Below are 27,921 nucleotides of genomic sequence, written 5' to 3'. Positions count from 1 at the left end.
TACCACTCATTAGCTATATGACTTTGAGCAAATTATTTAACCTCTCTAATTCTCCACCTCCCTTTGTAACATAGGGGGTGAAAATATTTATTTTAAGGCCTTGTATGAAGATTGAATAAGAAAACAGGTGGAAATTGTTAGCACCAGATATGGAATCCTATATATGCACAGTAACTATTCATTTCCTTCATCCTTTGGTCCAACCATGTAGGAAAAATATCAGCATAGCTACTGCTCACAGAATATTTTTATTTTATAAGTTCTTTAAGAAATAAAAGTTGCCCCTCTCCAAGCTTCCTCACCTCTCTGCAAAGATCCCTATCACCCAGCAGGCACAATCTGGAGTCTACCAGGACTAATTACATTCTTCCCTTTATTCTGTGAATGTCAGCCTTGACCAGCAGTCCCAGACACCTGGGTTACCCTTTACCACTCATATCTAATCCCCGAGAGGCCCTGGACTTTCCCTATTCTGTCATCATCTCCCAGAAACCCTCCAACTGTGTCCTCTAGAATTCAATGTACAGTGACCAAAATCTCCTCCTCAATCCCTTCTATAAAATATCTCTTCACTTTCTTGCTCTAACCAATACCTGACAGTCCTTGAGGACAATGCTTCCATTGTAGACCCTTCTCAGGTACGGATGAGCTTTCCTTCTGCAGTCCTGGGTTGCACCAGGCCTATAAGCAGGTTGGCTAGTAAATTCCATATTCTCCTTCCTAACCCCCATCCATTCAAATATTCACATCATCTGACTATACCATTCAGCATACCTCTTGCTTCTGTGACCTAATAACCCTGGATTCCCCTCTCACCCCGTATTTTAGCTCCTGGCTCGATGACACTCTCTCAACTCCTATCTTAGTTCTCAATATTTTCAACATACTTATCCTTCAATATACTCATCCTTCAAACACTAAGGCCTCCAATTACATTAACTCATCTCTTCCTATGGCCTTTCTTCTATCCTTCCTCCGTCACTCACTCCCATGGTCACACTCTAGACTTTACTTGCCATTACCAAAAACTCCTTTTTCTCAATTTCATGCATCTCACTTTATGGCCACTATCTTCTAGTCTTCCTGTTCAGTCCCTCATAAACATATCCCATTGATCAACAACCTTCAACTATGCTGAAATTCACAATTCATTAAGCATGCCACCTTCTCACCATCCCTCATTGCATCCTACCCAATGTCCTCTCTTTGCTCCTTGCCCAGACTAAATCTATAGTCTATCATCATAATTACTTACTCCCTTGCACGCCCCTGCACCTACCTCCCTGGAACCTGGCCTATTCTGGATTATTCAATGGCCATGACCTCAACCCTAGCTACATCCAACCCTTACTATCTGGACCTGAACAGCTGACCTTACCTGAAAAACACACAGCCACACTAACTCATCTCACTTTAAATTTCATGATCACTAATCCTCAGGTAAGCACTCAAGTGGCTCCTGCCCAGCCATCATGCTGTTCCTTACACATTCACCCTCCCACTTTTAGATAACTATGTAGTATACAAATCTCTCTCCACAAACTGCCAATACCTCAACCTGCACCTCCATCTCATCTATTTCCTGGAGAAAAACCAAAGAAACCAAAAGACAACCTGCCCCAAATCTCACCACTACATCTACACTCTGCCTCTACCCTAGTCTCTACCTTCTCTTCTATTCTTCTAGCTCAGTGTTTCTCAAAATTTTTAGGTCTCAGGACCTCTTAACACGGTTGTAAATTGTTGAGGTCCCCAGAGAGCTTTTATTAATGTGGATTATAGCTATCATATTTACTGTACAGAAATTAAAATTGGGAAATTTAGAAAATATTTATTTCATTAAAAAGTAACTCTATTACATGGTAATACAAAACATTTGTATGAAAAAGAACCATACTTTTTTTACTTTTAATGGTAGAGACAGGGTCTTGCTATGTTGGCCAGGCTGGTCTCAAACTCCTGGCCTCAAGCGATCCTCCTGCCTCAGCCTCCCAGAGTGCTGGGATTACATGCGTGAGCCAGCACACACTGCCAAAGACCTATATTTTCTAAAATAGAAAATTTAGTGAGAAAAGCAGTTTTATATCTTTACAAATCTCTTAAATGTCTGACTTTAATGGAAAACAGCTGCATTCAATCTGCTGTAATATGTTGTTTTGGTTGAAGAATATGAAAGGATTTCAGTCTCACACAGATTCATAGTTAGAAAAGAAGTATTTTAATGGCCATTTTAGATAATTAGGGATGTTCTTCTTTGATACAACACCAAATCCCAATAAGTAAAGTTTCTTAAAGACTAGTGGCAATGTGCAATCTGAAACTATATTAGTGAACTTTTCTCCTCTCTGTTACCTTAAAATTCATCGGTCTATGACTCACTTTTCAAACTATCTTTTACTCATGCATAATTTTGTAACACCATGCACTCCAGTCAACTGGGAAAACACTGTTTCTCTATATTATGCAGATCATCCAAATGTTAGGAAACTTCATTAAACTATATTTAAAAGCCACATTCATTAACATCACCACCAATGACATCAGAAAGTCTTTAAGTATTAGGAAGATGAAACATGAAAATTTTAAATCTTTCAAATAAGTCATTCTTTCCAATAAAAATGGTAGCCCGTATCCCCTAGAAGAAGACTAGCTCAACTAGCAACTCAAAACAAGTACTTTTCCTCAGACAACCACCATACTACATTAAAGAGTTCTTTATGCATACTTACCATTACTCAGAATTTTAAAATGTAATCTTGTGTAATCAAGAGCAAGATTTAATAAAATCAGTGATTTTGACTGCTTCTTCAAAGACATTCTGAAGCAGAATCAGTATGATAATGATGATGATTAATGTGTAATGAAGAAAATAATGATTGCTTACTCTGTTTGGATTGGTGTCTGTCTTATTCTGTTCAGGTTATTACAACAAAATATCCTAGTACTTGGTAATTTATAAGTAACAGAATTTACTGCTCACAGTTCTGGGGGTTGGGAAGTCCAAGATCAAGGCAGCAGTAGGTCTGGTGTCTGGTGAAGACTTTCTCCTTCATAGATGGTGCCTTCTTGCTACATCCTCACATGGCAGAAGGGACAAACAGGTTCCCTCAAGCCCTAATCATCTCCCCAAAGTTCTACATCTTCACACTATCACCGTGCAGGTTAGTTTCAACATGAATTTTGGAGGGACATCAATGTTCAGACAAAACCTTATTTGCCATTAAGCCACCAGAAGTTTTATTCACTATTGCTTTCAGAAACATCAGCTCAAATATCAACATGGTGAAAAAGGCAGATCATGCTTTTACTATTGTGCAAATAGTTTTGACTTCCTGGACTTCTGAAAAGTTCTCAGGGGCTTCCAGGAGTCCACTGGCTACACTTTGAGGTCAGGTGTTCTAGTTGAACTCTCCATGCTCTTACAAGAGGCCAACCTTCTAGATAATGCTCCAGAATGTCTTTACTTTCTCTCCTACATTGTCAATGTTATCTACTCTCAAATGAGTCTTTCCCATTGGCAGACATTATTTATTCACCTAGAAAAAAACCTCCTTCAACCTCCCTTTTCCTTCCAGTTATGGCCTTATTTCTCACCCTTCCTTTTCAATAAAACTCTCCAAAAGAAGGCTTGGATTGGTAAGCAGGAGGAGCCAGGTAAGAGGAGAAGGAGAGCTATCTGTACATATGAATGAGAAGCAAAATCAGCAACCAGTCAGCAATCAACCCTTTCTGAAATTAAAAAGAAAAAGAAAACCCAGGCACCTGACATTCCTAGAGATTTTCTAATACATCAGCAACATAATACAAACCTTTTTAAAAATTCTTTTTAATTTACTGCCTGTAGACAGTGTCTAGCCACCACATTGCACACACACCCCCCCCCCCATGATTTCAGACATCAAATATTAACACAAAGTGAGTAATGCTAAAAGAAAGGGGGTTAATCAGACACCTTGAGAGAAAGGAAAAAATAACACTGATTCAATGAGAGCTGTTAATGAGGTTTTTTGTTTTGGTAGATTAATTTGGGAGTCTGATGACTAAGAAGAAAATCTAAGCTTCTCAGGTGACTGCTATTGATTACTATCAAGGTTTTTTTTTTTAATTGAAGAGATGCTTTTGCTAAATTCTATAGTTTATGAATTTCAGGTGTTTATCTGAAATCTATGTCTACCCTAATAGTATAGAAAACTTTCCTCATTAGCAAATTGAAAGACCTCCCTTTATTGATTCCGTATTATAACCTGACAGATGATGAACATTTCAGGCTGTGAACTGCTGATGTTTAAATACATTACCCTAATACTCTTTAAGTATTGCCAATTGTAAACCTCATTAACTCCCAGCATGTGGCCAAGGCCTGGATTTCATCGTGACAGCCTCACAAAATGAAAACAGGTATATAAAAATCATTTTATCATCAACATTATTATATCTTCCTTCACCTTGTGAAATCTTTAAAAGGCCATATATTTTTTCCTCAGAAAAAGAATAGCAAACATAGGAAAGGCAGAGAACATGCTTTATTCATATAGGCCACACATTTCTAATCTTTAGATTTCTTTTTCATCTTTTTCTTCTTTGATGCCCTTATTCTTCATGCATCAAAACAGGAACTGTCCAGGACTCAATCTCTTTACTCTGAACAGAAAGGAATTATTTGAGGCCGGGCATAGCGACTCACACCTATAATCCCAGCACTTTGGGAGGGCTGAGGCAGGTGGATCGTTTGAGGTCAGGAATTCGAGAGCAGCCTGGCCAATATGGTGAGACCCCATCTCTACTAAAAATACAAAAATTAGCCGGGTGTGGTGGTGCATGGCTGTAACTGCAGCTACGGGGGAGGCTGTAGCAGGAGGATTGCTTAAGCCCAGGAGGCGGAGGTTACAGTGAGCTGAGATCATGCCACTGCACTCCAGCCTGAGACTCTGTCTCAAAAAAAAAAAAAAAAAAAAGAAAGAAAAATTATTTAAGGGTTTGATTATATTGCTGTCATTTTGGTACAACAAAGTGGCAGGGGGCTGACAAGGTAGTATAGTGAATCTGTCAGCCTCATCACTAGCAAATTGAGACAACTAACATCCCTTTTCCAAAAGAAGCGCCAACTTCTGTTGGCACGTGGAGTGCAAAGAGGTTCCACACTGGAGATGAAAGACATATGTGTGGTAAATTCCTATGTGACCCTAGCAAGCCGACTGGATCCCTGAGCCACCCGGTGCCCACCCCACAGACAGTGCTTGGTACCCGTAACCCTCAGTGAGTCAGGCACTCAACACCTCCAGCTTATTCTAGTCCCACGTGGTCTTCCCAGGTGAGAAGGTCAGTCACAAGTGATGACAGTTTTTTAGCCTTGACTTGTTAAAAGACAACAGTCAAAAACAACAACAAATAGAACATTTGCAAAGATCAAAGGAAAGATTTTCACCTTGCTCTTAACAGACAAGTTGTGTGAATAATGTATAAAAATTATACTTAGAAGATATACAAAGCTTTATTCTCATTTTGAATAAAAATAATAATAATCACAACCAAATCTAAAAGGTACAGTTCAGTTATGTGGTTCAGTATCAGTAAGGAGGTCTAGGCCCTAAGAAGTCCTTAGAGTCCCACCTCCTCCTCAAATGCTGGGACAAGCCCTCTTCACTCATTAAGGCCCACCAAAAACAAAAGGCTTCCAGCCCTAGACACTCAAAGTCTCCTCTCATCTCCCTTACGGAACTTCATAAATTGATTAAACCCATCATTAAGTAGATTAAAACAGTGGAATGCAGGGAGGTCTAAACACAACAAAGAGTATTAACAGCAAGTATGCTGTTACACAGGCAAATCATGCCAATCCCCTCATTCAAATTAGCCTTTGATGGCTCTCCAGCACTCTCAGGATAAAGAGCTCCAATCCTTAACATGAGGTACAAGTCCCTACACAGTCTGGGCACAGCCCACCTCTCCCACCACCATGCCCTGCACTTCCGTGCTCCAGGCATGCCAGCCTCTGCATTTCAAAACACAGGGCCTTTGCAAGTGCTGTTCCCTCTGCCTGCAACTCTCTGTCCTCTGTACTCCCACCTCCAACTCCTGCAGCTCAGATGTCACTCATGGAAAGTCTTCCCAACTTCCCAGTCCAAATGAAGCCCCTATTTGCTGTTACTCACACTATCCCTCTCTTTCATGGCAGTATCACATCAATTCACATTTCTTTCAGGCTCCCTGATGAATATGTATCTGCTCCATTAAATTAGAAGTTCCAAGAGGGCAACAAGCACTTTGCTTTTTTTCCACTCACCATGTTATCCTCAATATACACAACTGTGCCAAGCACAGAGACGAGGTTCCCAAAGAGCTGCTGAATGACTGGAGAGTGTTCAGAGAGAAGCTCCAGCACGGAGGGCTGACCAAGGCACCCAAGGCACTCACGCATCATTCCATCAGAAACAAGAGTGCCACAGAAAACAGGATCCCTCCCTCAGCAAGCTGGAGGTGTTAAGGCCATAAGTGCACAGGCATTTAAATTCCCTGCCCGGAGTTCCACCCCAGCCCACACATAGGTGAAGTCTTTAGAAAGCGGCCATGACCTCACAGAGACAGTTCACAATAGGGGTCTCTGCCTGGAAAATGTCTGGATCAAGCCAAACTACCACTAGAAAAAGATTTTTTCTGGATCAGGCTGGTCCTTGGCAAAAGAAAATTCTTCACAACTATAAGCTTTCTGATGTCCCGGAAAAAAACAGCTACATGAGTGTATTCATTTCCTGGGGCCGCTGTGACAAATTACAACGGGAAAATAAAACTGGTACACTGAAGAGGCGTCTGCACTTCCAGGTTCACTGCAGCATTATTCACAATAGCCAAGATATGCAATCAACTCCAGTGCCCATAACAGATGAATGGATGAAGAAAATGTGATACATGCACACAATGCAACACTATTAAGCCTTTAAAAAGGAGATCCTCTCACTTGTGACAATATGGATGAACCTGAAGGACAATACGTTAAGTGAAATAAGCCAGGCACAGAAAGACAAATACTACATGATCTCACTTATACATGGAATCTAAAAAAGTCAAACTCATAGAAACAGAGAGCAGACTGGTGGTTGCCAGGGCCTCGCTTGGGGGAAGGGGACAGTATGGGGAAAGGCCCTGGGGTGATGTTGGTCCAACAATACAAAATTTTAGTTAGAGGAGTAAGCTCAAGAGACCTATTGTACAACATACTGACTATACTTAATAATCATATATTGTATACTTGAAAATTACTAAGAGTAGATTTTGAGTGTTCTCAACACAAAAAGAAATAAGTATATGAGGTAATGGACATGCTAATTAGCTTGCTTTAGCCATTCTACAATGTATACATATTTCAAAACATCACGTTGTACATCATAAATATATTCAACCTTGTCAATTAGAAAATATAAATAGCTGGAGCTAGGTGCGGTGGCTCACACCTATAATAATCCCAGCACTTTGGGAGGCCAAGGCAGGTGGGTTGCTTGAGATCAGGAGTTCGAGACCAGCCTGGCCAACATGATAAAACAATGTCTCTACTAAAAATACAAAAATTAGTGGGGCATGGTGGTGGACCCCTGTAATCCCAGCTACTCAGGAGTCTGAGGCAGGAGAATTGCTTGAACCAGGAGGCAGAGGTTGCAATGAGCTGAGATCATGCCACTGCACTCCAGTCTGGGCAACAGAGCAAGACTCCATCTCAAAAATAAATAAATAAAATATAAACAGCAAAGTTCAGTGGCACATGCCTGTAATCTCTGCTACTCCAGAAGCTAAAGCAGGAGGATAGCCTGAGTCTAGGAATTTGAGACCAGCCTGGGCAACAGAGCAAGACCTTTTGCCTAAAAGTAAAATAAAATATAAATAAACAAATAAATAAAACAAATTACCATAAATTGGGTTGCTTAACACAATAAAATTTATTCTATCACAGTTCTAGGGATGAGAAGCCCTAAATCAAGAGTTCAATAAGGCCATAGACTCTCCAAAGGCTCTTGCGGAAAATCCCTTCTTGCCTCTTCCAACATCTGGTGACTCCAGACATTCCTTGGTTTATGGCTGCATCGCTCTAATCTCCACTTCTGTGGTCACCTGTCTCTTCCTCTTCCCTGTTTCTGTGTCAACTCTCCCTTTGCCTCTATCTTCTAATGACATTTGTGATGGAATTTAGAGCCCACCCAAACAATCCAGAGTAATATCTTCATCTCAAAATTCTTGATTTAATCACAGATGCAAAGTCCCTTTTTCCAAGTAAGGTAATATTTACAAATTCCAGGGATTAGGACTAGATCTCTTTGGGTGGCCATTATTCAGCCTGTTAAGGTGAGTAACAGAATTTGAAATACAGTTTCCATTCATGGGCTTTTGCGAAAATGCTTCTTAGTACATTTAACTAAATTTAGTCAACAAATTGATACAAAACTCTAATTTGATTATTACACATTATACACATGTACTGAACTAACACTTGGTATCCAATATGTACAATTATTACACGCCAACTAGAAATCAAAGGAAAAAAAACTGAGATGTTCAAGGTTTTTGCAACTAAAAGATTTGTTATAGGGCAAAGGATTAAGGCCATCTAACATTTTCCGTGTCACAGTAAAACACTGAGATTTAAGATAATACAAAATCTAAAAGCAAATGTCAACTAAAGAGGACTGTGCGATTATGAGAAGAGGCAGCTCAGAACACTGAAAAGGCCAAGGAATTTAAAACCTGACAGGCCTGAGCACCTTTTAGCTACAAACTGTTTAAATACCAAGAGCTTCAGACAGCTCATCGATAAAACCAAGAAAACAAAGTCAGCCTTTCAAATCTGTCACAAACTTTTGAGAAAATACACACATTATGTTATATTATATATGTAAAATATATGTTACATTGTTGTTATCTGATAAATGTAAGTCTGAATTTTTGGAGATTATATGTTTCAAAAAAAGAAAAAGCATGTCTATTACTGGGAAGGGGGATAAAATAAAAGGCAAAGTACATCAGAAGGTATTCCAATTATTTATTATTTTACGTTATTTTATTTTATTTTATTTTATTTTTGAGACGGAGTCCCGCTCTGTCACTGAAGCTGGAGTGCAATGGTACGATCTCTACTCACTGCAGCCTCCAGCTCCTGGGTTTAAGTGATGCTCTTGCCTCAGCCTCCCAAGTAGCTGGGATTACTGGTGACAGCCACCATGCCCGACTAATTTTTTTGTATTTTTAGTAGAGATGGGGTTTCGCCATGTTGGTCAGGCTGGTCTCGAACTCCTGACCTCAGGTGATCCGCCTGCCTCGGCATCCCAAAGTGCTGGGATTACAGGCATAAGCCACTGCACTCAGCCTATTTATTTATTTTTTAAAATATTTTTGCTCTTTCGTATACCTTCAGAGGTCTTCCAATTCTATCAAATAAAGGCCCATAAACACACTAATGTATGTAGGAACCAAAATTTTCACAGAGAGAAAGAGATACAAAATTTAAAAAGCAAAGAAAAATACTATAATGTTAAATTTAAAAGGAGATGTCATTAGGAACTTTTAATTTTTTAAAGTTTGTATATTTCCCAGCTCTTTTCACTGAAAAGTCAGAGGAGTAACACCCTGGTAACAATAAGCCAGTGCCCAGAGTTTTGTTTCTCAGCACCATTCCCAAATAAAAGGAATGAGACCTTCTTGTCGGGGCGGCGGCGGGGGGAAGTGATTTCCAGGTCAAAGGCAGGAACAGCTCAAGGTGAGCCTGGAACAACTAATTTGTCAAAAGCCTGGAACAACTAATTTGTCAAAAGCACGAAGCATCTGAAAGCTGAGAATAAGAAGCCAGCTTGAAGCCCAGCCCTCCCACTGACCACATTTGAGACACTTTGCATGTAAGAGCATACTGGTAATGGAGTATAATACAGAATTAAAGTAAGTAAATCCAGTAATTTATGTTGATATAAAAGATTAAAAGAGAAAGAAAAGGGGGGGAGGAAAGAAAGTTTCTGTTTACTAAAGAATGTTGGACAGTAAGTATAGGAGAAATTATAGGATTAGAAAAATCGCCACCTTTTAAACATCAATAGAATAACTGATTCAGCAAAGAATCATCATCGATGCTAAAACCATTAGGTGAAAGGTTGCTGGAGAAAAGGATATCCATGTGATCCTGATGTATCATCCCACAGATTATCTACTCATATATAACAACAAAATGGAGTCTTTACAATGGAAATATCAGGTGGATGCCACCTTCATCAACTGATCAAACAGCATCACCAACGCCTGGACACTATCCCTCCTGAGGACATACAATAGGTAGTAAAGAATAGCTCCTAACCTATACCCCAAAATGTATCCGGAATTGAATCAGACAATGAGGAAACAATCAGACAAGTCCAGAATGCAGGACCTTCAACAAAATAACTGGCCTGGATTTCAAAAGTCAGTATCATGAAAAACAATATAATGTTTCTGTTCTGTTTTAGAGTAAAGGAGACATAACAAAATGCAGTATAATCTTCAATAAAAAAACAAAAAAGAAACAAGAATAGGCAAAGAGCCATTTGAGGTAGGGAAGGGAGGTGAAGACACCAGCTCTGTAAATATACTTGAAAGTTCTAGTATATTTAAATATGGATTAGACATTAGCTGATATTTGACATGATCATTAATTCTCCTAAGTGTGATAATAGCATGGGGGTTCATGCAGGAGAATGTTCTTAGTCTCAGAAGATAAATGCTGAAATATTGTGATGCATACAATTTATACTTAACCAAAAAAAGAAATTATGTGTGTGTTTGTGTGTAGAAAATGTGTGTGTACAAAGAGAGCACAAAGATGGTAAAAATGGTAAAAAAATAAAAAGTCAATCTAGGTGAAGCATATAGGTTGTGTGCTCACTGTATTTTTCTCTCAACTTTTTTTGTGGCTCAGAATTTTTTTCTGTAGTTTAAAATTTTTCCAAATTAGAAAAAACTGATCTCAAATATTAAGGCAGATAATTCATGTTGCATGTGAACTTGGTCACACTTCCTCTGAACCATGAGCCATTGTAGGGAGTGAAAAAACAATCAGATTTTCCACAGAAAAATGCTTGCTGGAATAAGTCTATGTTTTGCATAGCTTCAGCTTAAATGAACTACTGTGAAATACACCCCAGCCTTTTCCTGCGCCACCCTGCTCATATACTACATTTTCCTACCAAGCAAAGACTCCACCTTGGGGTGAGGGTAGAAAACAAAGGTAAGAAGGTTAAAAAGGAAACCTTCTGCCGCTTGAACAGAGAGAGAAGGCATAATCCAACAATCCTCCAGAAAACTGCAACAAGTAGATCATCTAATTCCCTGCCTGCTCCCTCCCACTCATCAAGGTCTTCATTTTACAGGAGGTCCTTTCCATTAAAAAAAAAAAAAAAAGGAAAAAAAAAAAAAAGGGTGACAAGTGCATAAATAAGAAAAGGAAAGTGCCAGTGAAAACTGAGAGTATTTGAAGTACACAAAGACATTATACATGGGTTATATTTCAAACCACTGCATGTGGGAAAATCAGACACATGAAGATTCCAATAAATAGAGAAAATTCAGTGCTAGAGAACTCCATCTCAGAGTGGTAGGTAACTGCAGTCTGTCAAAAGGGTGCTGGCAAGCAGCAGGAACAGAAGCGAAGTCTCCTACAGTTTACCTAGAGAAGGAAGAAGGCAAGGTCCTTTACAGTTTACCTAGAGGTTAGTTCTTGTACATTATACTTTGGCTATTAGCAGACATTGGTGTTTGATTAGCAAGAGTTCAGAGTCCAAAATTCTGTGTTTAATGGTAAAAGCCACTGCCATCTTATACAGCTTAAGAAAACCCCATCTTTAAAATGAAAGCAGAAGGCCAGATAAAGTGGCTCATGCCTGTAAATCCCAACACTTTGGGAGGCCGAGGCAAGCGGATGGCTCGAGCCCAGGAGTTTGAGACCAGCCTGGGCAATAGAGCAAAACCCCATCTCTACAAAAAACACAAAAATTAGCTGGGCATGGTGGTGCACGCCTTTGGTACCAGCTACTCAGGAGGCTGAGGTGGGAGGATCGCTTGTACCCGGAAGACAGAAGTTGCACTGAGCCAACATCATGCCACTATACTCTAGCCTGGGCAACAGAGTGAGACCCTGCCTCAAAAGAGGGGGGAAAAAAAAGTTCCAACAAAATGGAAGCAGAGAAGACTGGTAGGGAAAAAAAGAATCCAAAGGCATTCTGCAGTGTGTCCTATTTAATTCTATATGGTACAGTTTCTTTCCTCTAGCTTTTGCAGAGTGCCTTTCTTGGGGCTTTGGAATCACATGTGAATTTTTAAAGGCGATTTGATCAGAAAGAAAGATTACAGAAAAGTTAACGTTCATAGAGCTATGTTGTACATTTACTCCCAATTTTACAGCCGCCTTGAAAAATACCAAAGGCATATAAATACTGTCATATATCTGCACACCACCACCTTGATGACAATAATAGTTCTCGGAAACGGTAAAGTATTCTTTAAACAAGTCAAATATATACATACTGAATCCCCAACTTGAAACAATGATTGAAGGAAATAATTATTACTCAAATAATGTAATAATAGTAGTAGTAAGTACAGAAAATGGTCCTAAGAGATGGAAAGGTATACATTTAATCACTTCCTGGTCATTAGAGCAAAAGAAAGCTGTTTCAAACAAAAAGAATTAAATGAGATAATTAAAAATAAACATACCCATCTTTGGTCTGATCCACCACTCCACTTAAAAGTTCCACAGTCTTTGGATTAGGCTGGCTTTCTCCAAAAATGTTCAAGTATCGAGTGACAAAGTCATTGGGGGACATGAAAAATTCACCGTTTTTCTCAATGCTTGCATACTGTTTTAAAAAAAAGAAAAACAATATTTTATGTATTTGATTTTCAGAAGTATATAATCATGGGATCGATATGTGAAAAAGCTCAAAATATCCAAATGATAAAATATCAGATATGATTATGTACTCTTCACAATGACCATTAACTCCCAACACTTCAAAGAAAAAACAAGTCAAATTTTATGTGTATAAACTTAACTGGGAGCAATGTTTTCCCACAGGGACATCTGGCAATATCTGATGGCAATTAAGACTGTCATAACATGCGAGGAAGGGCGCTACTGACTCCAGCGGGTAGAGGCCAGGGATGTAGCTAAACATCCAACAATGCGCAGGATGACTCCCGGCAACAGATGGTTCTCCAGCCCAAAGTGTGGGCAATGTCCAGGTTCAGAAACCCTGGTTTACAGAAATTTGGAAAGACAAACTATGTCTTGCTTTTTAGCAAAGGCACATAGCTTTAAAAAAAAAAAAAAAAAAAAAGTGGAACTACGAAGTCATGGAGACAAACAACCTAATTCCTTTGCCCCGTTCCTGCTTTAAGAGCATCAAGGATACAAGAAAGGATGGCAAACAAGCTAAGCTGGAAAGCAAACTACTAAGTGCATGTCATCTTGGGCAATCTTATGGAGGGAGGCAGTAAATGCTGCTCCAGTTACTGTCCTCTCCATTCTAAAGCATTACTATGCAGAAATGCTCAGTAAGAATTAGGTGGCATACAATGCTTCCTCACAGTGTTCTCCTAAGGTCTGGCCCTTGATGTGATAACACTCCAGCCTGGATAAGAGGGGGCCAACTAATTTCTGTTGCATGGAGCCCTAAGGGTAGAAATGCTGAGAAACTACATGGGATCTTGTGGTGTCCTTATGAAGCAGGACACGGCCTCTTGATCCTGGGGACAAAACAGTGGTTTGGGGACTCAGGATGTAAGGACAGTGCATCTACAAGAACAAGCCTAGCTGGGTGACAAGAACCACACTGGTAGCCATAGTGATGGAGGGTGCGCAGTGAAGTGCCAGGGCAGTGTCTCCCCTCTCTCTCTAATCCAAGTTAAGCCTTATAAAAACTGTTTGTAAAAGTCACTTGTCATTTCTACATTTCAATTCCAATGCAGACTAAGGCTTTGCTCAGATACTCAGTAATAATAAGCTTTGGCGTCCCACGGGCCTGGACTGTGCCTCTTACCACCTGAATGGCCCCAGGTAGGTAACTAAAGCTTTTGGTAACTCAGGTTCCTCATTCATAAAATGAGTAGAACAACATTACAGCTTCATAAGACAGATGCTAGAAATAAATGAGATAATCATGTCATCTACTTAGCACAATGCCCTATACACAATAAGTACTTTATATTACATAAATGTTCTATAGTATTGTCTTACAGGTAACATTTTTTTAGCACACTACAAGGAAAAGCCTCAAAGATGCCCCAGTGATCCTACCAGTCTTCAGTTAGCACTTAATTCAGCTTTTTGGACACGTAAAGAATTATAGTTTGATTTTCCTAATTGAGCCAAAACAAGATGAAAATATAAAGGAAATATCACTGCTAATTAGAGCAATCCTATGACTTAGGAGTTATACTACCTAAGCTTGCCCCTGATAGTGAATAATTTATTTCAATATACAATTTAACTTTTCTAGTACCAGTAGACATTTCCAGTTTTTAGTATTTTTAAATAAAGCTAAGGTAGCAAGCTTTGTATATAACATTTGTCCAAATTCCTGGCAATTTTCAAAGGCTAGGCTCCCAGAAGAGAAATCGTTGAGTCAAAGGAGAGGAACTTTTGGGCTCTTGGTACTTATTATCACACTGCTCCCCGGAAAAGATTGTACCAATTTACACGCCCACCAACAGTGTGTGAACATGCCCTTTACTCGCTTTGGTCTATTATATTTGTTGCAAATATTTTTCCGTTTGGTATTTTTATATAATTGAGTCTATAGAATTTTTTTCTCCTTTGAAACTTCTTCCATTACTTTTCTAAGCTTAGACATTAGTTGTATTAGTCTGTTCTTACACTGCTAATAAAGACATACCCGAGACTGGGTAATTTATAAAGAAAAAGAGGTTTAATGGACTCATAGTTCCACATGGCTGGGGAGGCCTCACAATCATGGTGGAAGGCAAATGAGGAGCAAAGTTACGTCTTAACATGGCGGTAGGCAAGAGAGCTTGTGCAGGGGAACTCCCATTTGTAAAACCATCAGATATCGTGAGACTTATTCACTACCACGAGAACAGTATGAGGGAAACCACCCCCATGATTCAATGATCTCCACCTGGCTCCACCCTTTAAATGTGGGGATTATTACAATTTAAGCTGAAATTTGAGTGGGGACACAGCCAAACCATATCACCAGTCTTTCTTCATTTCAGGACTAAATATCAGAGAGTTTCTCTGAGTTTTTTTAAACTCTGCTTTCCCTGCAGCAGTGAGCAGAGGGTCCCTATAGGGGGAACGGACTATATCCTTATAGCCACCACATCTTTAAAATGTCATTAATCCTTCTTTGAGAATATTTTTCACTAGCGACCTGAAGCCTTCCTCCCTTACAATTTTCGGGAGTTTTATTATGATTAAACATACACCTGCAAAATGGGAAGAGTTTTAGGAGTTCTCATATAATGTTGTATAATACTTATTGTCATCACCAAGAAATACCACCATACCCAGTGAAGATGACAGCAAAGGAAACCAGAAGGAACCTATCACTACAAATGCCCATTCCCCAAGGGCAGGGGTCGTATCTGGCCTGCTCACCATCAGTCACAGTAAATTGATAAAGGTCTGTAAGCTGTGAATGAGCCAGGGTAGAACCATAATCATCCAGCTGCCCTACTGCCATGAATCACTCACATCCTGGGACTGAAGGACAAATCCCCTACTGTTTTCCAACCACTGAGAAGGTGCACACAACAGGTCACTGCATCTGCCCATCCTTTACTTCGATTCCCTGTTATAGGGATGAAACACAACATAATTAAGGATTTGAATCTGGATTGGGTATTTCATATTAGGGAACTATCATTAATTTTATTAGGTGCACAATGGTATTACAACTGTGTAGGAGATTGTTTTTATTATTTGAAGTTCTATGCTAAATTATTTAGGGTGAATTATAGTGATAGCTAAGTTATATTTACATTAACATAAATCAGAAAAAAATGCATAAACTAATATGACAAGTATTACTTTAAATTAGATGATGGTTATGTGGGTGTTTACTACTCTATTTTCTGTATGTCTGAAAAATTATCACAATAAAGTTAAAAATAAATTTAAGAAACATAAATGGTCAATAAATATATTGCTCTATTTATTTAAAAAATGAATATTTTAAATAAGATACAATTTTTCAACTAACAGATTGGCATAAAGTCTTTTTTGTTGCTGCTACGGTATTTTTTTTCATAATAATCTGAGTTGATATAATGTAGGAAATGAACACTTACATGTTCCCACCCAAAATATATATTGAAACAACCTTCACGAGAGGCAGTCTACCAAGAAGAATCACAAGCCTTAATATGTTGTAAACCCATTCTAACCCAATGGTGCCACTTCTAGGAATTTATCCTAAGAAAATAATGCTAGCTATATGCAAAAATGTAGGTACAACACTATCATTATAGTGCTGTTATGATAGTAAAGCACAGGAGACAACTAAATATCCAATAATAAATAGTGGTTCGATAAATTAGCACAAAACAGAAACAGCCATATGTAGGAATATTATGTAGCATTAAAAATATTGTAGAAGGCTTCCTTTCAGCCGGAACCACCATCTTCCAGTAATTCGCCAAAATGATGCACACAAAGGGAAAGAGGAGAGGCACCCGATATATGTTCTCTAGGCCTTTTAGAAAACACAGAGTTGCCTGGCTAACACGGTGAAACCCCGTCTCTACTAAAAAATACAAAAAAAACTAGCCGGGCGCGGTGGCGCGCGCCTGTAGCCCCAGCTACTCGGCAGGCTGAGGCGGGAGAATGGCGTAAACCTGGGAGGTGGAGCTTGCAGTGAGCTGAGATCTGGCCACCTCACTCCAGCCTGGGCGACAGAGCGAGACTCCGTCTCAAAAAAAAAAAAAAAAGAAAACATGGAGTTGTTCCTTTGGCCACATATATGCAAATCTATAAGAAAGATGATATTGTAGACATGAAGGGAATGGGTACTGTTCAAAAAGGAATGCTTTACAAGTGTTACCATGGCAAAAGTAGAGGAGTCTACAATGCCACCCAGCATGCTGTTGGCACTGTTGTAAACAAACAAGTTAAGGGCAAGACTCTTGCCAAGAGAATTAATGTGTGTGCTGAGCACATTAAGCACTCTAAGAGCTGAGATAGCTTCCTGAAAAGGGTGAAGAAAAATGATCAGAAAAAGAAGGAAGCCAAAGAGTAAGGTACCTGGTGTCAGCCTGCTCCACGCAGAGAAGCACACTTTGTGAGAACCCACAGGAAGGAGCCTGCGCTGTTGGAAACTATTACCTATGACTTCATGGCATAATAGGTGGTAAAAGAAAAAAAAAAAAAAAGACCGCTGGACTGTAAAAATGTTTCTCTTCATCGAGTAGAAGTGTGGTGTCCTCTCCCCCAAAGAAATATTTAAAGCAAATTTTAATTGTGTCCTAATTCATTGTATAATGTCTTTATTAATCAAATTTAATGTATTGCTTGCCAAAAGATGTGAGGTAGCTTATTGCACAAGAAATTATTCAACTGGTTAGAAGATGGCCAGATATTATTTATGACATATTCGTACTAGTTTAAAAATAGTCCCTCTAAATCATCATGGAAGAAATAAAGTAATTTACAAAAATAAAAAAAAGTAGAAGCACACTGAATTATAGGAAAAACTATTTGTAACATAGCAGGTAAGGGAAAAAAATAGATATAAAACAGTAATTTTTTTCTCCTAAGGGGAAAAAAAATTATATACATACAGAGAGACACATAGACTGAGAAATAAACATATAAATATCTGCACCTACCTTCCTATGCAAAGATCACAAGTTACTTTTGTTCATATATCCACCTTTTAAATTTTCAATAAATATAAAATTGGTGTGATAAAAAGCTTTCCAAAAAGAGAATTAACTGTTTTTCAAAATTTACCTACAAACATTTTAAAAGTGGATACCATGATTTTGTTGACAGAACAATTATAAAAATCCAAGTGTAATTCACTATGTTACTCTGTAATATGTCTTACGTTTCTCATTCAGCCCTTTTCCCCAATTTTCCCATCTTTTGCTACAGAGATTTAATTATATGAGACTATATACTTCTAAACAGTTGACATGGTTTGTCTGTGTCCCTTCCCAAATCTCATCCTGAATTGTAATACTCCCTACGTGTCAGGGGCAGGGACAGCTGGAGATAACTGAATCATGGGTGCGGTCTCCCTATAAGTCTCACAAGATGTGGTGGTTTTATAAATGGGAGTTCCCCTGCACAAGCTCTCTTGCCGGTCACCATATAAGACAAGACTTTGTTCCTCATTCGCCTTCTACCATGATTGTGAGGCCTCTCTAGCCATGTGGAACTGAGTCAATTAAACCTCTTTGCTTCATAAATTACCCAGTCTTGGGTATGCCTTTATTAGCAGTGTGAGAACAGACTAATACAATAGTATGCATCATCTCTTTTTCTCCCTGAAGCTACTGGCTCCCTGTCACTTTCAAGCTACTGGCTCCCTCTCACTTTCTCTATTACTAACACAATAGTACACATCATCTCTTTTCTTCTCCGAAGCTACTGGCTCCCTCTCACTTTCTCTATTACTAATACAGTAGTACACATCATCTCTTTTCCTCTCCGAAGCTACTGGCTCCCTCTCACTTTCTCTATTACTAATACAGTAGTAGCCATCATCTCTTTTCCTTCCTGGAGCTACTGGCTCCCTCTCACTTTCTCTATTCTTATTACCGGCTCCTCTCTGCACCCAGGCTGTATTTCCTCTCTGCTCTCTTTCATCCATTATAAAAAATCAGCCATCTTCATCAAATATTCTCTCAAAGTGACTCTATCTTGCCACTCTCCATTCCTCCTGCTGCCACAACCCTAAGGCTGCCTAACTTGTGGCCTTGTTGCACCAATCAAATCTCACACTCACCTCCTTGTCAAAAAACCTCAAATGCTCCCCACTGGTTAGTGGAATGCCAAACCCCCAATTACCTTTCCAATCCTGTCACCCACACCCTGTGATACTTAGCATGAAGAGTTGTATTTAAATAAACATTTAAAGGATGACCAAGACTCCTTCAACCTGGAGAGGTTGTTTTCTCCCCGACTCATCTCCAGGCCTTCCCTCGAATGTGTTCCTTGTCGCCTCTCCCACTTGTCCCTGAGACTCCCCAAGTTTTCTCTCCTCGGGGCCTTCCCTGACCACTCCCCACAACAGGGGCTGCTCCCTCCTTCCACCTCCTATAGCATTTGCTTTAACCACAATGTGGGCCCTTGGAGTATGCCAACTTTAAGATTCTTTGTTACCTCCTGCATGCCTATCCATCTGGTCTCCTATATAAAATCTGAGCTCCTTTAAGATGTGGTCATTGTTATACACCTTTTGCACCTCCCACTCACCACAGAGTTTCATGGTGTTTTATTTAAACTGTAGACACTCAATACACATCTGTTTAAGCTAACAGGAAGCAACACCAAAAGCACTAGGCAAACAGAAAAATGCACGTCATCAGGCTAGAAACAAAACTGACTTCTTAGACTTTAACTTCTACATCTAGATGAAACATTACCTGCCACTTGCCACAAGAACATCCTCCATAAGAAAACATCTCTCGTTGGCCAGGCGCAGTGGTTCAAGCCTGTAATCCCAGCACTTTGGGAGGCCGAGGCGGGCGGATCACGAGGTCAGGAGATCAAGACCACCCTGGGTAACATGGTGAAATCCCATCTCTAATAAAAATACAAAAAATTAGCTGGGCGTGGTGGCAGGTGCCTGTAGTCCCAGCTACTTGGGAGGCTGAGGCAGGAGAATGGCGTGAACCCAGCTAGGCAGGGCTTGCAGTGAGCCGAGATCGCACCACTGCACTCCAGCCTGGGCGACAGAGTGAGACTCCGTCTCAAAAAAGAGAAAACATCTGTAATATGCCTTAGCCCCACATGTTTTATAACAAGTCCTGCCCTGACTACCACCAGCCAGGACCCTGTGCCCCGAGCCAGTCCAACTGTGTAGCCATTCCCTCCACACATGTGGCACTCTGACAGCTCTTTACTTTGTATGTGTTGTTTTCTTTGCCTAAAAAGGTCTTCCATTGCCAACAAACCCTTCTCTACGTACTCATCTTCGAGCGCAGTTCAAATATTACTACCTCTCCATAACTTAATGACTCTCCATAGAAAGAAAAAATTAGACCACATCATCTTCCTGTTAATTAATGCTGTACAACACTTATCAATCATATCATGGCTTCTGGGGATTTTTATACTTACACACAGTTCTCACTCAGATATTTATGGACAGGAGCCATGAAGTATGCATTGATATATACCCAGTTCATGAAACTGTACCTAGGTACCTTCAAAAAAAACAGTGGAACTGATTCTAAATTCTCAAATAAATGAAAAGGTCAGAATTGGGCTCATTTTAATCCCGCAGGAGCCCTCTTTCCTTATCTGGCTCAATTTCACCGGCTGTCGTTGATCTACAGAGCTGCCAACTTTCCTGCTACCATCACATCTGGTGTGAAGGCTGCAATGAAGCTCCCTTCCAACTCCCAAGCTACAGAAGAATCCTCTCTTTACATAGGTTAGCAGAAAGAAGGGTAGGATATTTCACATGGAATTTTTACTAGGAAGAAAGTCAAGTCCGGAAAAAGTCACAGAAAATCAGCAAAGTAGACAGGTTTACAGAATGCTTACTGCTGATCCATAATGAACTAAAAAGCTCAGCCTGGCACAGTCCCCTCACTGCTGTGTTTCCCGTTCTTCCCCTCACCACAATACCATCTGTGATAAATGGTAAACCTGACATCCTTAGCATGCTAAGCCAAGGCAGATTTGGGTTGGTACCACACTATCCAGGCCTGGTGAGGTCACCAGAACTTTTGCCAGATGCACAATCCTTTCCACAAACTGCTGACTGCTGTTTTCTTCAGGTACGGCCCCCCCGACGTCATCTCTTAGGACTCCAAGCCACATACAAATTCTTCCTCAAAAGTCACATAGTCCCAACCACCCCAAGGGAAGAGAGTACTTCCCTATCTATCCCAAAGGCTCCACCCTCGGCCTTCAAGTGCACTTAAACAGAAACACTACAGGTGTCTCTCCAGAACTCTGCATGGAATCTCACCCTCTCTAGGTCTACCTGATCAATTAGACTCCCCCCTAGTATAATCCTGCAGGCTGCTGAAAGTGGATGTAGCAACTGACAAAGATACATTGTTCCAAATTAAGGTCTCAGTCTAGCTTCTCCAGGGACCATATGGCCTTGAAAGGTGGACACAGCCTTTAAGTGGAGTCTTATCAATGGATCACACCAACCAGTGAGATTCTAAAATGCACCATCTATTGAGACACCCTCTCTGATGTTCCCACTTCCTATCATAAGGATGCCCACCACTCTTTCTTGTTTAGAAAACAGAAGTAACAGATAGGTCCAGAGTTCAAAGAATGATGACTACTTTACCAGCTTAAGTTAATGAGCAACTTTCTGTTTTGATAGGATCTTTGGCAGTCCACTTAGTTACTCTTCTACAAGTGGTCTTTCAGATTTCTGTCACTGGAGTTTTACAATATCAACAGACCTTAAACACACATACAAAAATCTTCTCTGGTTCTCTCATACACACCTCATTCCAACCATGGTGGTCCCAACATACACAACTATAGAGATCAGCTTAGGTAAGGAACAAATGTTTTTCTGTTTTCTGGACTTTCATCCTCCAGAATCCTTTTCCACCTTAGAAACTGTATACGGTATTGTGGCCAACGCAGTGGCTCATGCCTATAATCCCAGCACTTTAGGAAGCCAAGGCAGGCAGATCACTTAAGGTTAGGAGTTCAAGACCAGTCTAGCCAGCATGGTGAAACCCCATCTCTACTAAAAATACAAAAATTAACCAGGCGTGGTGGTGCACTCCTATAATCCCAGCTACTCGGGAGGCTGAGGCATGAGAATCACTTGAACCCGGGAGGCAGAGGTTGCAATAAGCCAACATCACGTAACCTGCACTCCAGCCTGGGTGACAGAGTGAGACTCTGTCTCAAAAATAAAAGGAAAAAAAAAAAAGAAACTCTATACTGTATTTCTGGGCTAAAAACAAATTTATAAAGAATCTTGCTTTGTTTTTAAGAGACAGGGTCTCACTCTGTCATCCAGGCTGGAGCGCAGTGGCATATTCATGGCTCACTGAAGCCTTAAATCCCTAGGCCCAAGCGATCCTTCTGCCTCAGCCTCTCACTGGGATTACAGATGTCCAGAAGCCTGATTTTTTATGTATAATCCAAATCTCCTTACAAATGTGTCTTTTTTTGTCCTCCCCACAAAACTATCCCTGCTTTTAATCCATTTGCTTGTGGAGTCTTCATTTCTCCTTTACTTAAATTATTACTTAATTTCAAGCATTTACTGAATCAATATATAACATGTATCAGATGCAGGTCACCTTTCACATAAGTTAACTCACTGAATCGTTATGTTAAAAAATGTTTTATTATGCAAATGTTCAGGCCGGGGACAGTGGCTCACACTTGTAATCCCAGCACTTTGGGAGGCCGAGGTGGGCAGATCGCCTGAGGTCAAGAGTTCGAAACCAGCCTGATCAACATGGTGAAACCCCATCTCTACTAAAAACACAAAATTAGCCAGGTGTGGTGGCGCATGCCTGTAATCCCAACTACTCAGGAGTCTGAGGCAGGAGAATCGCTTGAACCCAGGAGGTGGAGGTTGCAGTGAGCTTAGAGAATGCTATTGTACCCCAGTCTGGGCAACAAGAGTGAAACTTTGTCTCAAAACAAAAAAAAAAAAGAAAAGAAAAAGAAAATTTTCAAGCATATACAAAGTAGAGAGAATAGTATAATAAACCCAATATTCCATTTCCCAATTTCAAAAGTTATCATCATACCGCCTACTCATTTTCCTCAACCCACCGAAACTGGATTATTTAAAAGCAAATCTCATAAATTGTAGTCTCATCTGTAAATGTTTCAGTGTATATCTCTAAAACATAGACTCTATATTTCCCATAATGAGAATACTATCAGCCTAAACATCAATTAATAATAACTCCTTAATATCAAATACCCTATCCATGTTCAAAGTCCTTAATGTCTCAACTAGTTTTAATAGTAACACACTGTGATGAGGAAAGGGAGACTCATAGATTTAATACCTTTCCACACCATATTCAGTACACATCAAATTTCTCATTTGACACCCTGGTCCTCTTTCCATACAACTCAGCTGCCTTTTCATAATGTTTAGAAAGACACATATATACACACATATATATTATGTGTGTATATGTATTATCTTACAAAAGTGGTCTTTTCTTTTTTGAGTACGTTAATGTCAGCTGAATAACACAAAGGTGTTTCAGTGTCTGGAACCTGAGACAGACTTTTATTCTATTAATCATTCACTGCCCAATATCACAAAATAGGTGGAAATATAAGATGCCAGCATAAGACACAAACTTCTATCGTGTCTGTTGTGCTCTAGTATCTGCTATTATCTATACCGGAGCCTCCTCCCAGGATACTGCAGTCATCATAAAGTGATGATAATGATGATGATAACAACAACAATAGGCTTCTACCAGGGAGAGACAGGATAGGCCCGTGGGTGAGTGAAGGATTACTGAGATGTTTACAATGAGCTTCAAACTTCCTAGGAGAAAAAGCTATATGGGTCAATACTGAAAGGGTAAATGGGTTGCAAAACTCAATACTCCAGCAACTGCTTTTATTCACATACCTTACACCAATTGAGATAAAAGAAATTAAAATACAAACCATGTTGTCATCACAGTCACCTACAAGTTAGTTTCCTATACATTTTAAAAAGCAGATGCATTTGTAAGGCTCTCCCCTTTTAAGACATGTTGGGATTTTTTTTTTTTTTTTTTTTTTTTTTTTTTTATTGAGACAGAGTCTTGCTCTGTCACCCAGGCTGAAGTGCATTGGCATGATCTCAGTTCACTGCAACCTCTGCCTCCCAGGTTCAAGCAACTCTCCCGCCTCAGCCTCCGGAGCAGCTGGGATTACAGGCACATGCCACCACACCTGGCTAATTTTTGTAATTTTAGTAAAGATGGGGTTTCACCATGTTGGCCACGCTGGTCTCAAACTCCTGACCTCAGGTAATCCACCCGCCTCAACCTCCCAAAGTGCCGTGATTACAGGCGTGAGCCACCACACTAGGCTGACACTTTGGGATTTTTAAAAAATATAACGATGAAATAAAGAGCTGTTTGAAAATAATCTTTAAAAGTTATAGAACACAAATCAAACAAGAAACAAAATAGATTCCTTTATACTGACCTTCAAAAATATTGTTCTAAGCTCAGCTGGATCTGCTCTCTTGGTTAAAGCCACCTAAAAATAAACAGAAAAATGTTTATGTTATTACAACAAAGCTGAGAAATCAAGCTAGCCGACTAAAGGAAAATAAATCTCAGGTTAGAAATTAGTGTATTTCATTTTTGTATTTAAATACCATGTTACCCCAGTGCATAAAATATGCCCCCTCCCGATTTTAAATTAGACTCCTTACGTAGCTTCTAAAATGATACAATTTTATGCAAGGAAACAGTGGCAAAAGCTCTTAATATCTAATGTTGAATATATATAATTTCTTAAAAACAAAGAAAAAAGTGCAACATTGCAAGCACCTGGCATTTTTTACTTATAATCCAGTGTAAACCATGCCCTTTCACAGGAGAATTTAAATATACAAATGTTTGTCAACTATGCAAGAGAACATATTTCTGTTTGTTTTTGAGACGAGTCTCTCTCTGTTGCCCAGGCTAGAGTGCAGTGGTGCGATCTCGGCTCACTGCCACCTCCGCCTCCCAGGTTCAAGCGATTCTCCTGCCTCAGCCTCCCGAGTAGCTGGGATTGCAGGCACGTACTACCAGTGGCAGCTAATTTATGTATTTTTAGTAGAGACAGGGTTTCACCATGTGAGCCAGGCTGGTCTCAAACTCCTGACCTCAAGCGATCTCCCTGTCTCAGCCTCCCAAAGTGCTGAGATTACAAGCATGAGCCATCATGCCCATCCAAGAGAACATATTTCTTAAAGAAGTCAGTGAACTAGGGAAATCATATTAACTCAAGGGAGTTACTTCTCACAGTTTCACCATGAACAGGCATGTATACCTCACTACCTGGGCATGCCAAAGAACTTCTCCTCCTTTCCCCAGCTTTTAATTAATAAATCATAAGTTTTCAAAGGTATGATATTACTCTACATATTTTAGAATTACAAGGGGCTGTGGTTACCTTTGAAGAGCAAAAATTGACAGATTAGGTCAGAATGGGTGTTGTGCTTAATTCTCCAGGCCACAAAGTCCAAAAACATAGCCGGGAAAAAAGCAAGACAAACTTGAACATGGCTTCCCCAGGCCAACACAAAAGAGCCCTTATGTGGAACCAAACAGTGGGTTTATTCAATGTCCCAACACCCAATCCTGCTGGCAAAAAACGTCATGAGACTGAGTTCTCACCAAGCACAGAGTCACCCCATGATGAAGCCAAGGAAAGGCTCCTGGAACCACCCAACACTGGACCCATGTTGCTATCCACAGGGAGACTTATGCAAATTGTCCTAAATCCCTTCTGTGCACTAGCGAAGGCTGTTCTGAGATCTTTGGACAATGAGTTCTCTGTCTCTAAATATGGAACTGCCTGAGCTCCTAGGCTCTCCACTGTCAGGAATAATTTTATTAACTAATCACTAGAATGGGAGTAGTCTTTCTGAAACCTGATGCTTGGTCACCTTGTTTCCCAAAGCAAAACTGATAACTCTTCATTTCAGCTGAGTACTCATAACCAACAAGGCTATTTCCATTCATAAGAATACTTTTTTTTTTTTTTTTTTTTTGACATGGAGTTTCACTCTTGTTGCCCAGGCTGGAGTGCAATGGCGCGATCTCAGCTCATTGCAACCTCTGTCCCCCAGGTTCAAATGATTCTCCTGCTTCAGTTTCCCAAGTAGCTGGGATTATAGGCATGCACCACCACACCTGGCTAAATTTTTTATTTTTAGTAGAGATGGGGTTTCATCATGTTGGCCAGGCTGGTCTCCAACTCGTGACCTCAGGTGATCTGCCCACCTCAGACTCCCAAAATGCTGGGATTACAGGCATGAGCCACTGTGCCCAGCCATGTATTTTTAATCTTTTTAAAAATCCTGAATTAGTAAGTGTTCTCTGCTGTTCAACAGAGGAAAAGAAAATATACTGCCAGTCAACCTAAGATGAATGACTCTGCTGCCCTAAAAGCTTCAGAGAGGGCTCCCTCCTCTCAGATCTCTATTCTGAGAAAGGTAGGGTAGGACAAACACAAGAGAACATGGGACAGCATAAAAATGCCTCCATCCTCCACTTTAAGAGCAGAAAAATCCCCTCCTTGATGGTTAGAGTCCCACATCTCATGGAAGTACATAACACATTTTTCAAAAGCATATGGTACGCTAAGTTCTTAACTGTTTTCCTCTTAAAAGCAAAATAAATTTTCCACAAAATGAAGTATTCTTGCTGTATCTGAATACCACATCCTTTAAAATCTAATTAATTCTTTATGCCATGAACTTTGTAAGGTCTCCCCTGAGCAATGTTATTTCAGAGTAAACTTCCCCTGCCCTAAATTCCCATAGCACATTTCTGCCTAAGGATCCTGAAATGTATATTCAGTGCTCCCCATCAGAACTACACCTCAAAGGGGAAAAAAGGTGTTCACTTTGTAACCCTCTCAGGGTCTAGGGCAGAGAACACAAATCAAAACAAAGCCAGAGAATGACCCAACACTTGTAAGACATGTTGCCAAGTATGACTATTATCTCATTGGATTCTCGCTGCAAATCAGAGTCAGATAGGATGGATATTACTGCTCTAACTTTACAGAAGAAGAAACCAAAGCTCAGAAAGCATCCATTATTTCCCCATAAAAGTCAGATTAAGTGCCAATCTGACATTTCTAAATGTTTTCTGAGCTGAGATCAGATCCCAAATATTCCATCTCATACCGTAGTGGCCTTACTACTGACCCACATTACAGGCAGCTTCAAAGTGATGATAACTTGCATTAACTGGCAATATAATACAGTCATGCATTGCTTAACAACAGGGAAACATTCTGAAAAATGCATTGTTAAGTGATTTCATCATTGTGTGAACATCCTACAGTGTACTTATACAAATCTTGATGGTGTAGCCTACTACATACCTAGGCAAATGAGATAGCCTATTGCTCTCCTAGGCTATAAATCTATACAGCATGTTACTATACTGAGTACTGTAGGCACCTGTAAAACAATGTATATCTAAACACAGAAAAGGTATGGTAAAAATATAGTTTTAAAAGATAAAAAGTGGAACACCTGTACAGGGCAGCTCCATTATAATTTATGGGAACACCATCCATATATGCAGTCCTTCATTGACAAAAACATCCTTATGTGGTACATGACTGCTATATAGTATAAGCCTAAAAATCGAAACTCTCCCAATTTCTCCTAACAGTGTGTAGTGTCTGTCCAATGCTGTGATTAAGGACATGATCTTACAGGAATGGTGGCTCATACCTATAATCCCAGCACTTTGGGAGGCCAAGGTGGGAGGATCACTTGAGCCCAGGAGTTTGAGACCAGCCTGGGCAAGATAGTAACACCCCATCTTCATTAAAAAAAAAAAAAGAACATGGCCTTAGTGTCAGATCATCCTCAAAGAGGGAGCAGGACCAACCTCATAAACTCACTGGCTATGTGACCTGGAGGCCCTGACCTCTCAGCCTCACCTTCCTCATTTATAAAAAGGGGGAGTCCTAGACAGCCAGAAGACTAATATGAGATAATTACATAAAGTGCTTAGCACCAAAAAGGA

General features: G+C 39.9%; 1 protein-coding gene across 8 annotated transcripts in view; it reads right to left on the bottom strand.

The window, feature by feature from the left end:
• SLC25A13 (solute carrier family 25 member 13) overlaps positions 1 to 27,921 on the bottom strand; it is a 199,861-nt gene that overhangs the window by 151,566 nt on the left and 20,374 nt on the right. For all 8 annotated transcript variants that reach the window (XM_074035470.1, XM_015447314.4, XM_074035468.1 and 5 more), the window contains 2 exons: positions 24,362 to 24,415; positions 12,718 to 12,860 (listed from right to left, as the gene is read on the bottom strand). Coding sequence is in view for 5 of the 8 variants with exons in the window: in XM_005550161.5 (XP_005550218.1) it covers positions 12,718 to 12,860; positions 24,362 to 24,415 (197 nt within the window). In the remaining 3 variants the exon portion in view is untranslated. The remainder of the gene's footprint in view (positions 1 to 12,717; positions 12,861 to 24,361; positions 24,416 to 27,921) is intronic.

Source organism: Macaca fascicularis, chromosome 3 (genome assembly GCF_037993035.2).
Source record: "Macaca fascicularis isolate 582-1 chromosome 3, T2T-MFA8v1.1".
Classification (NCBI taxonomy): domain Eukaryota; kingdom Metazoa; phylum Chordata; class Mammalia; order Primates; family Cercopithecidae; genus Macaca; species Macaca fascicularis.
Note: the sequence above shows the minus strand (reverse complement) of the source record. Positions and strands in the feature narration are given on the sequence as shown.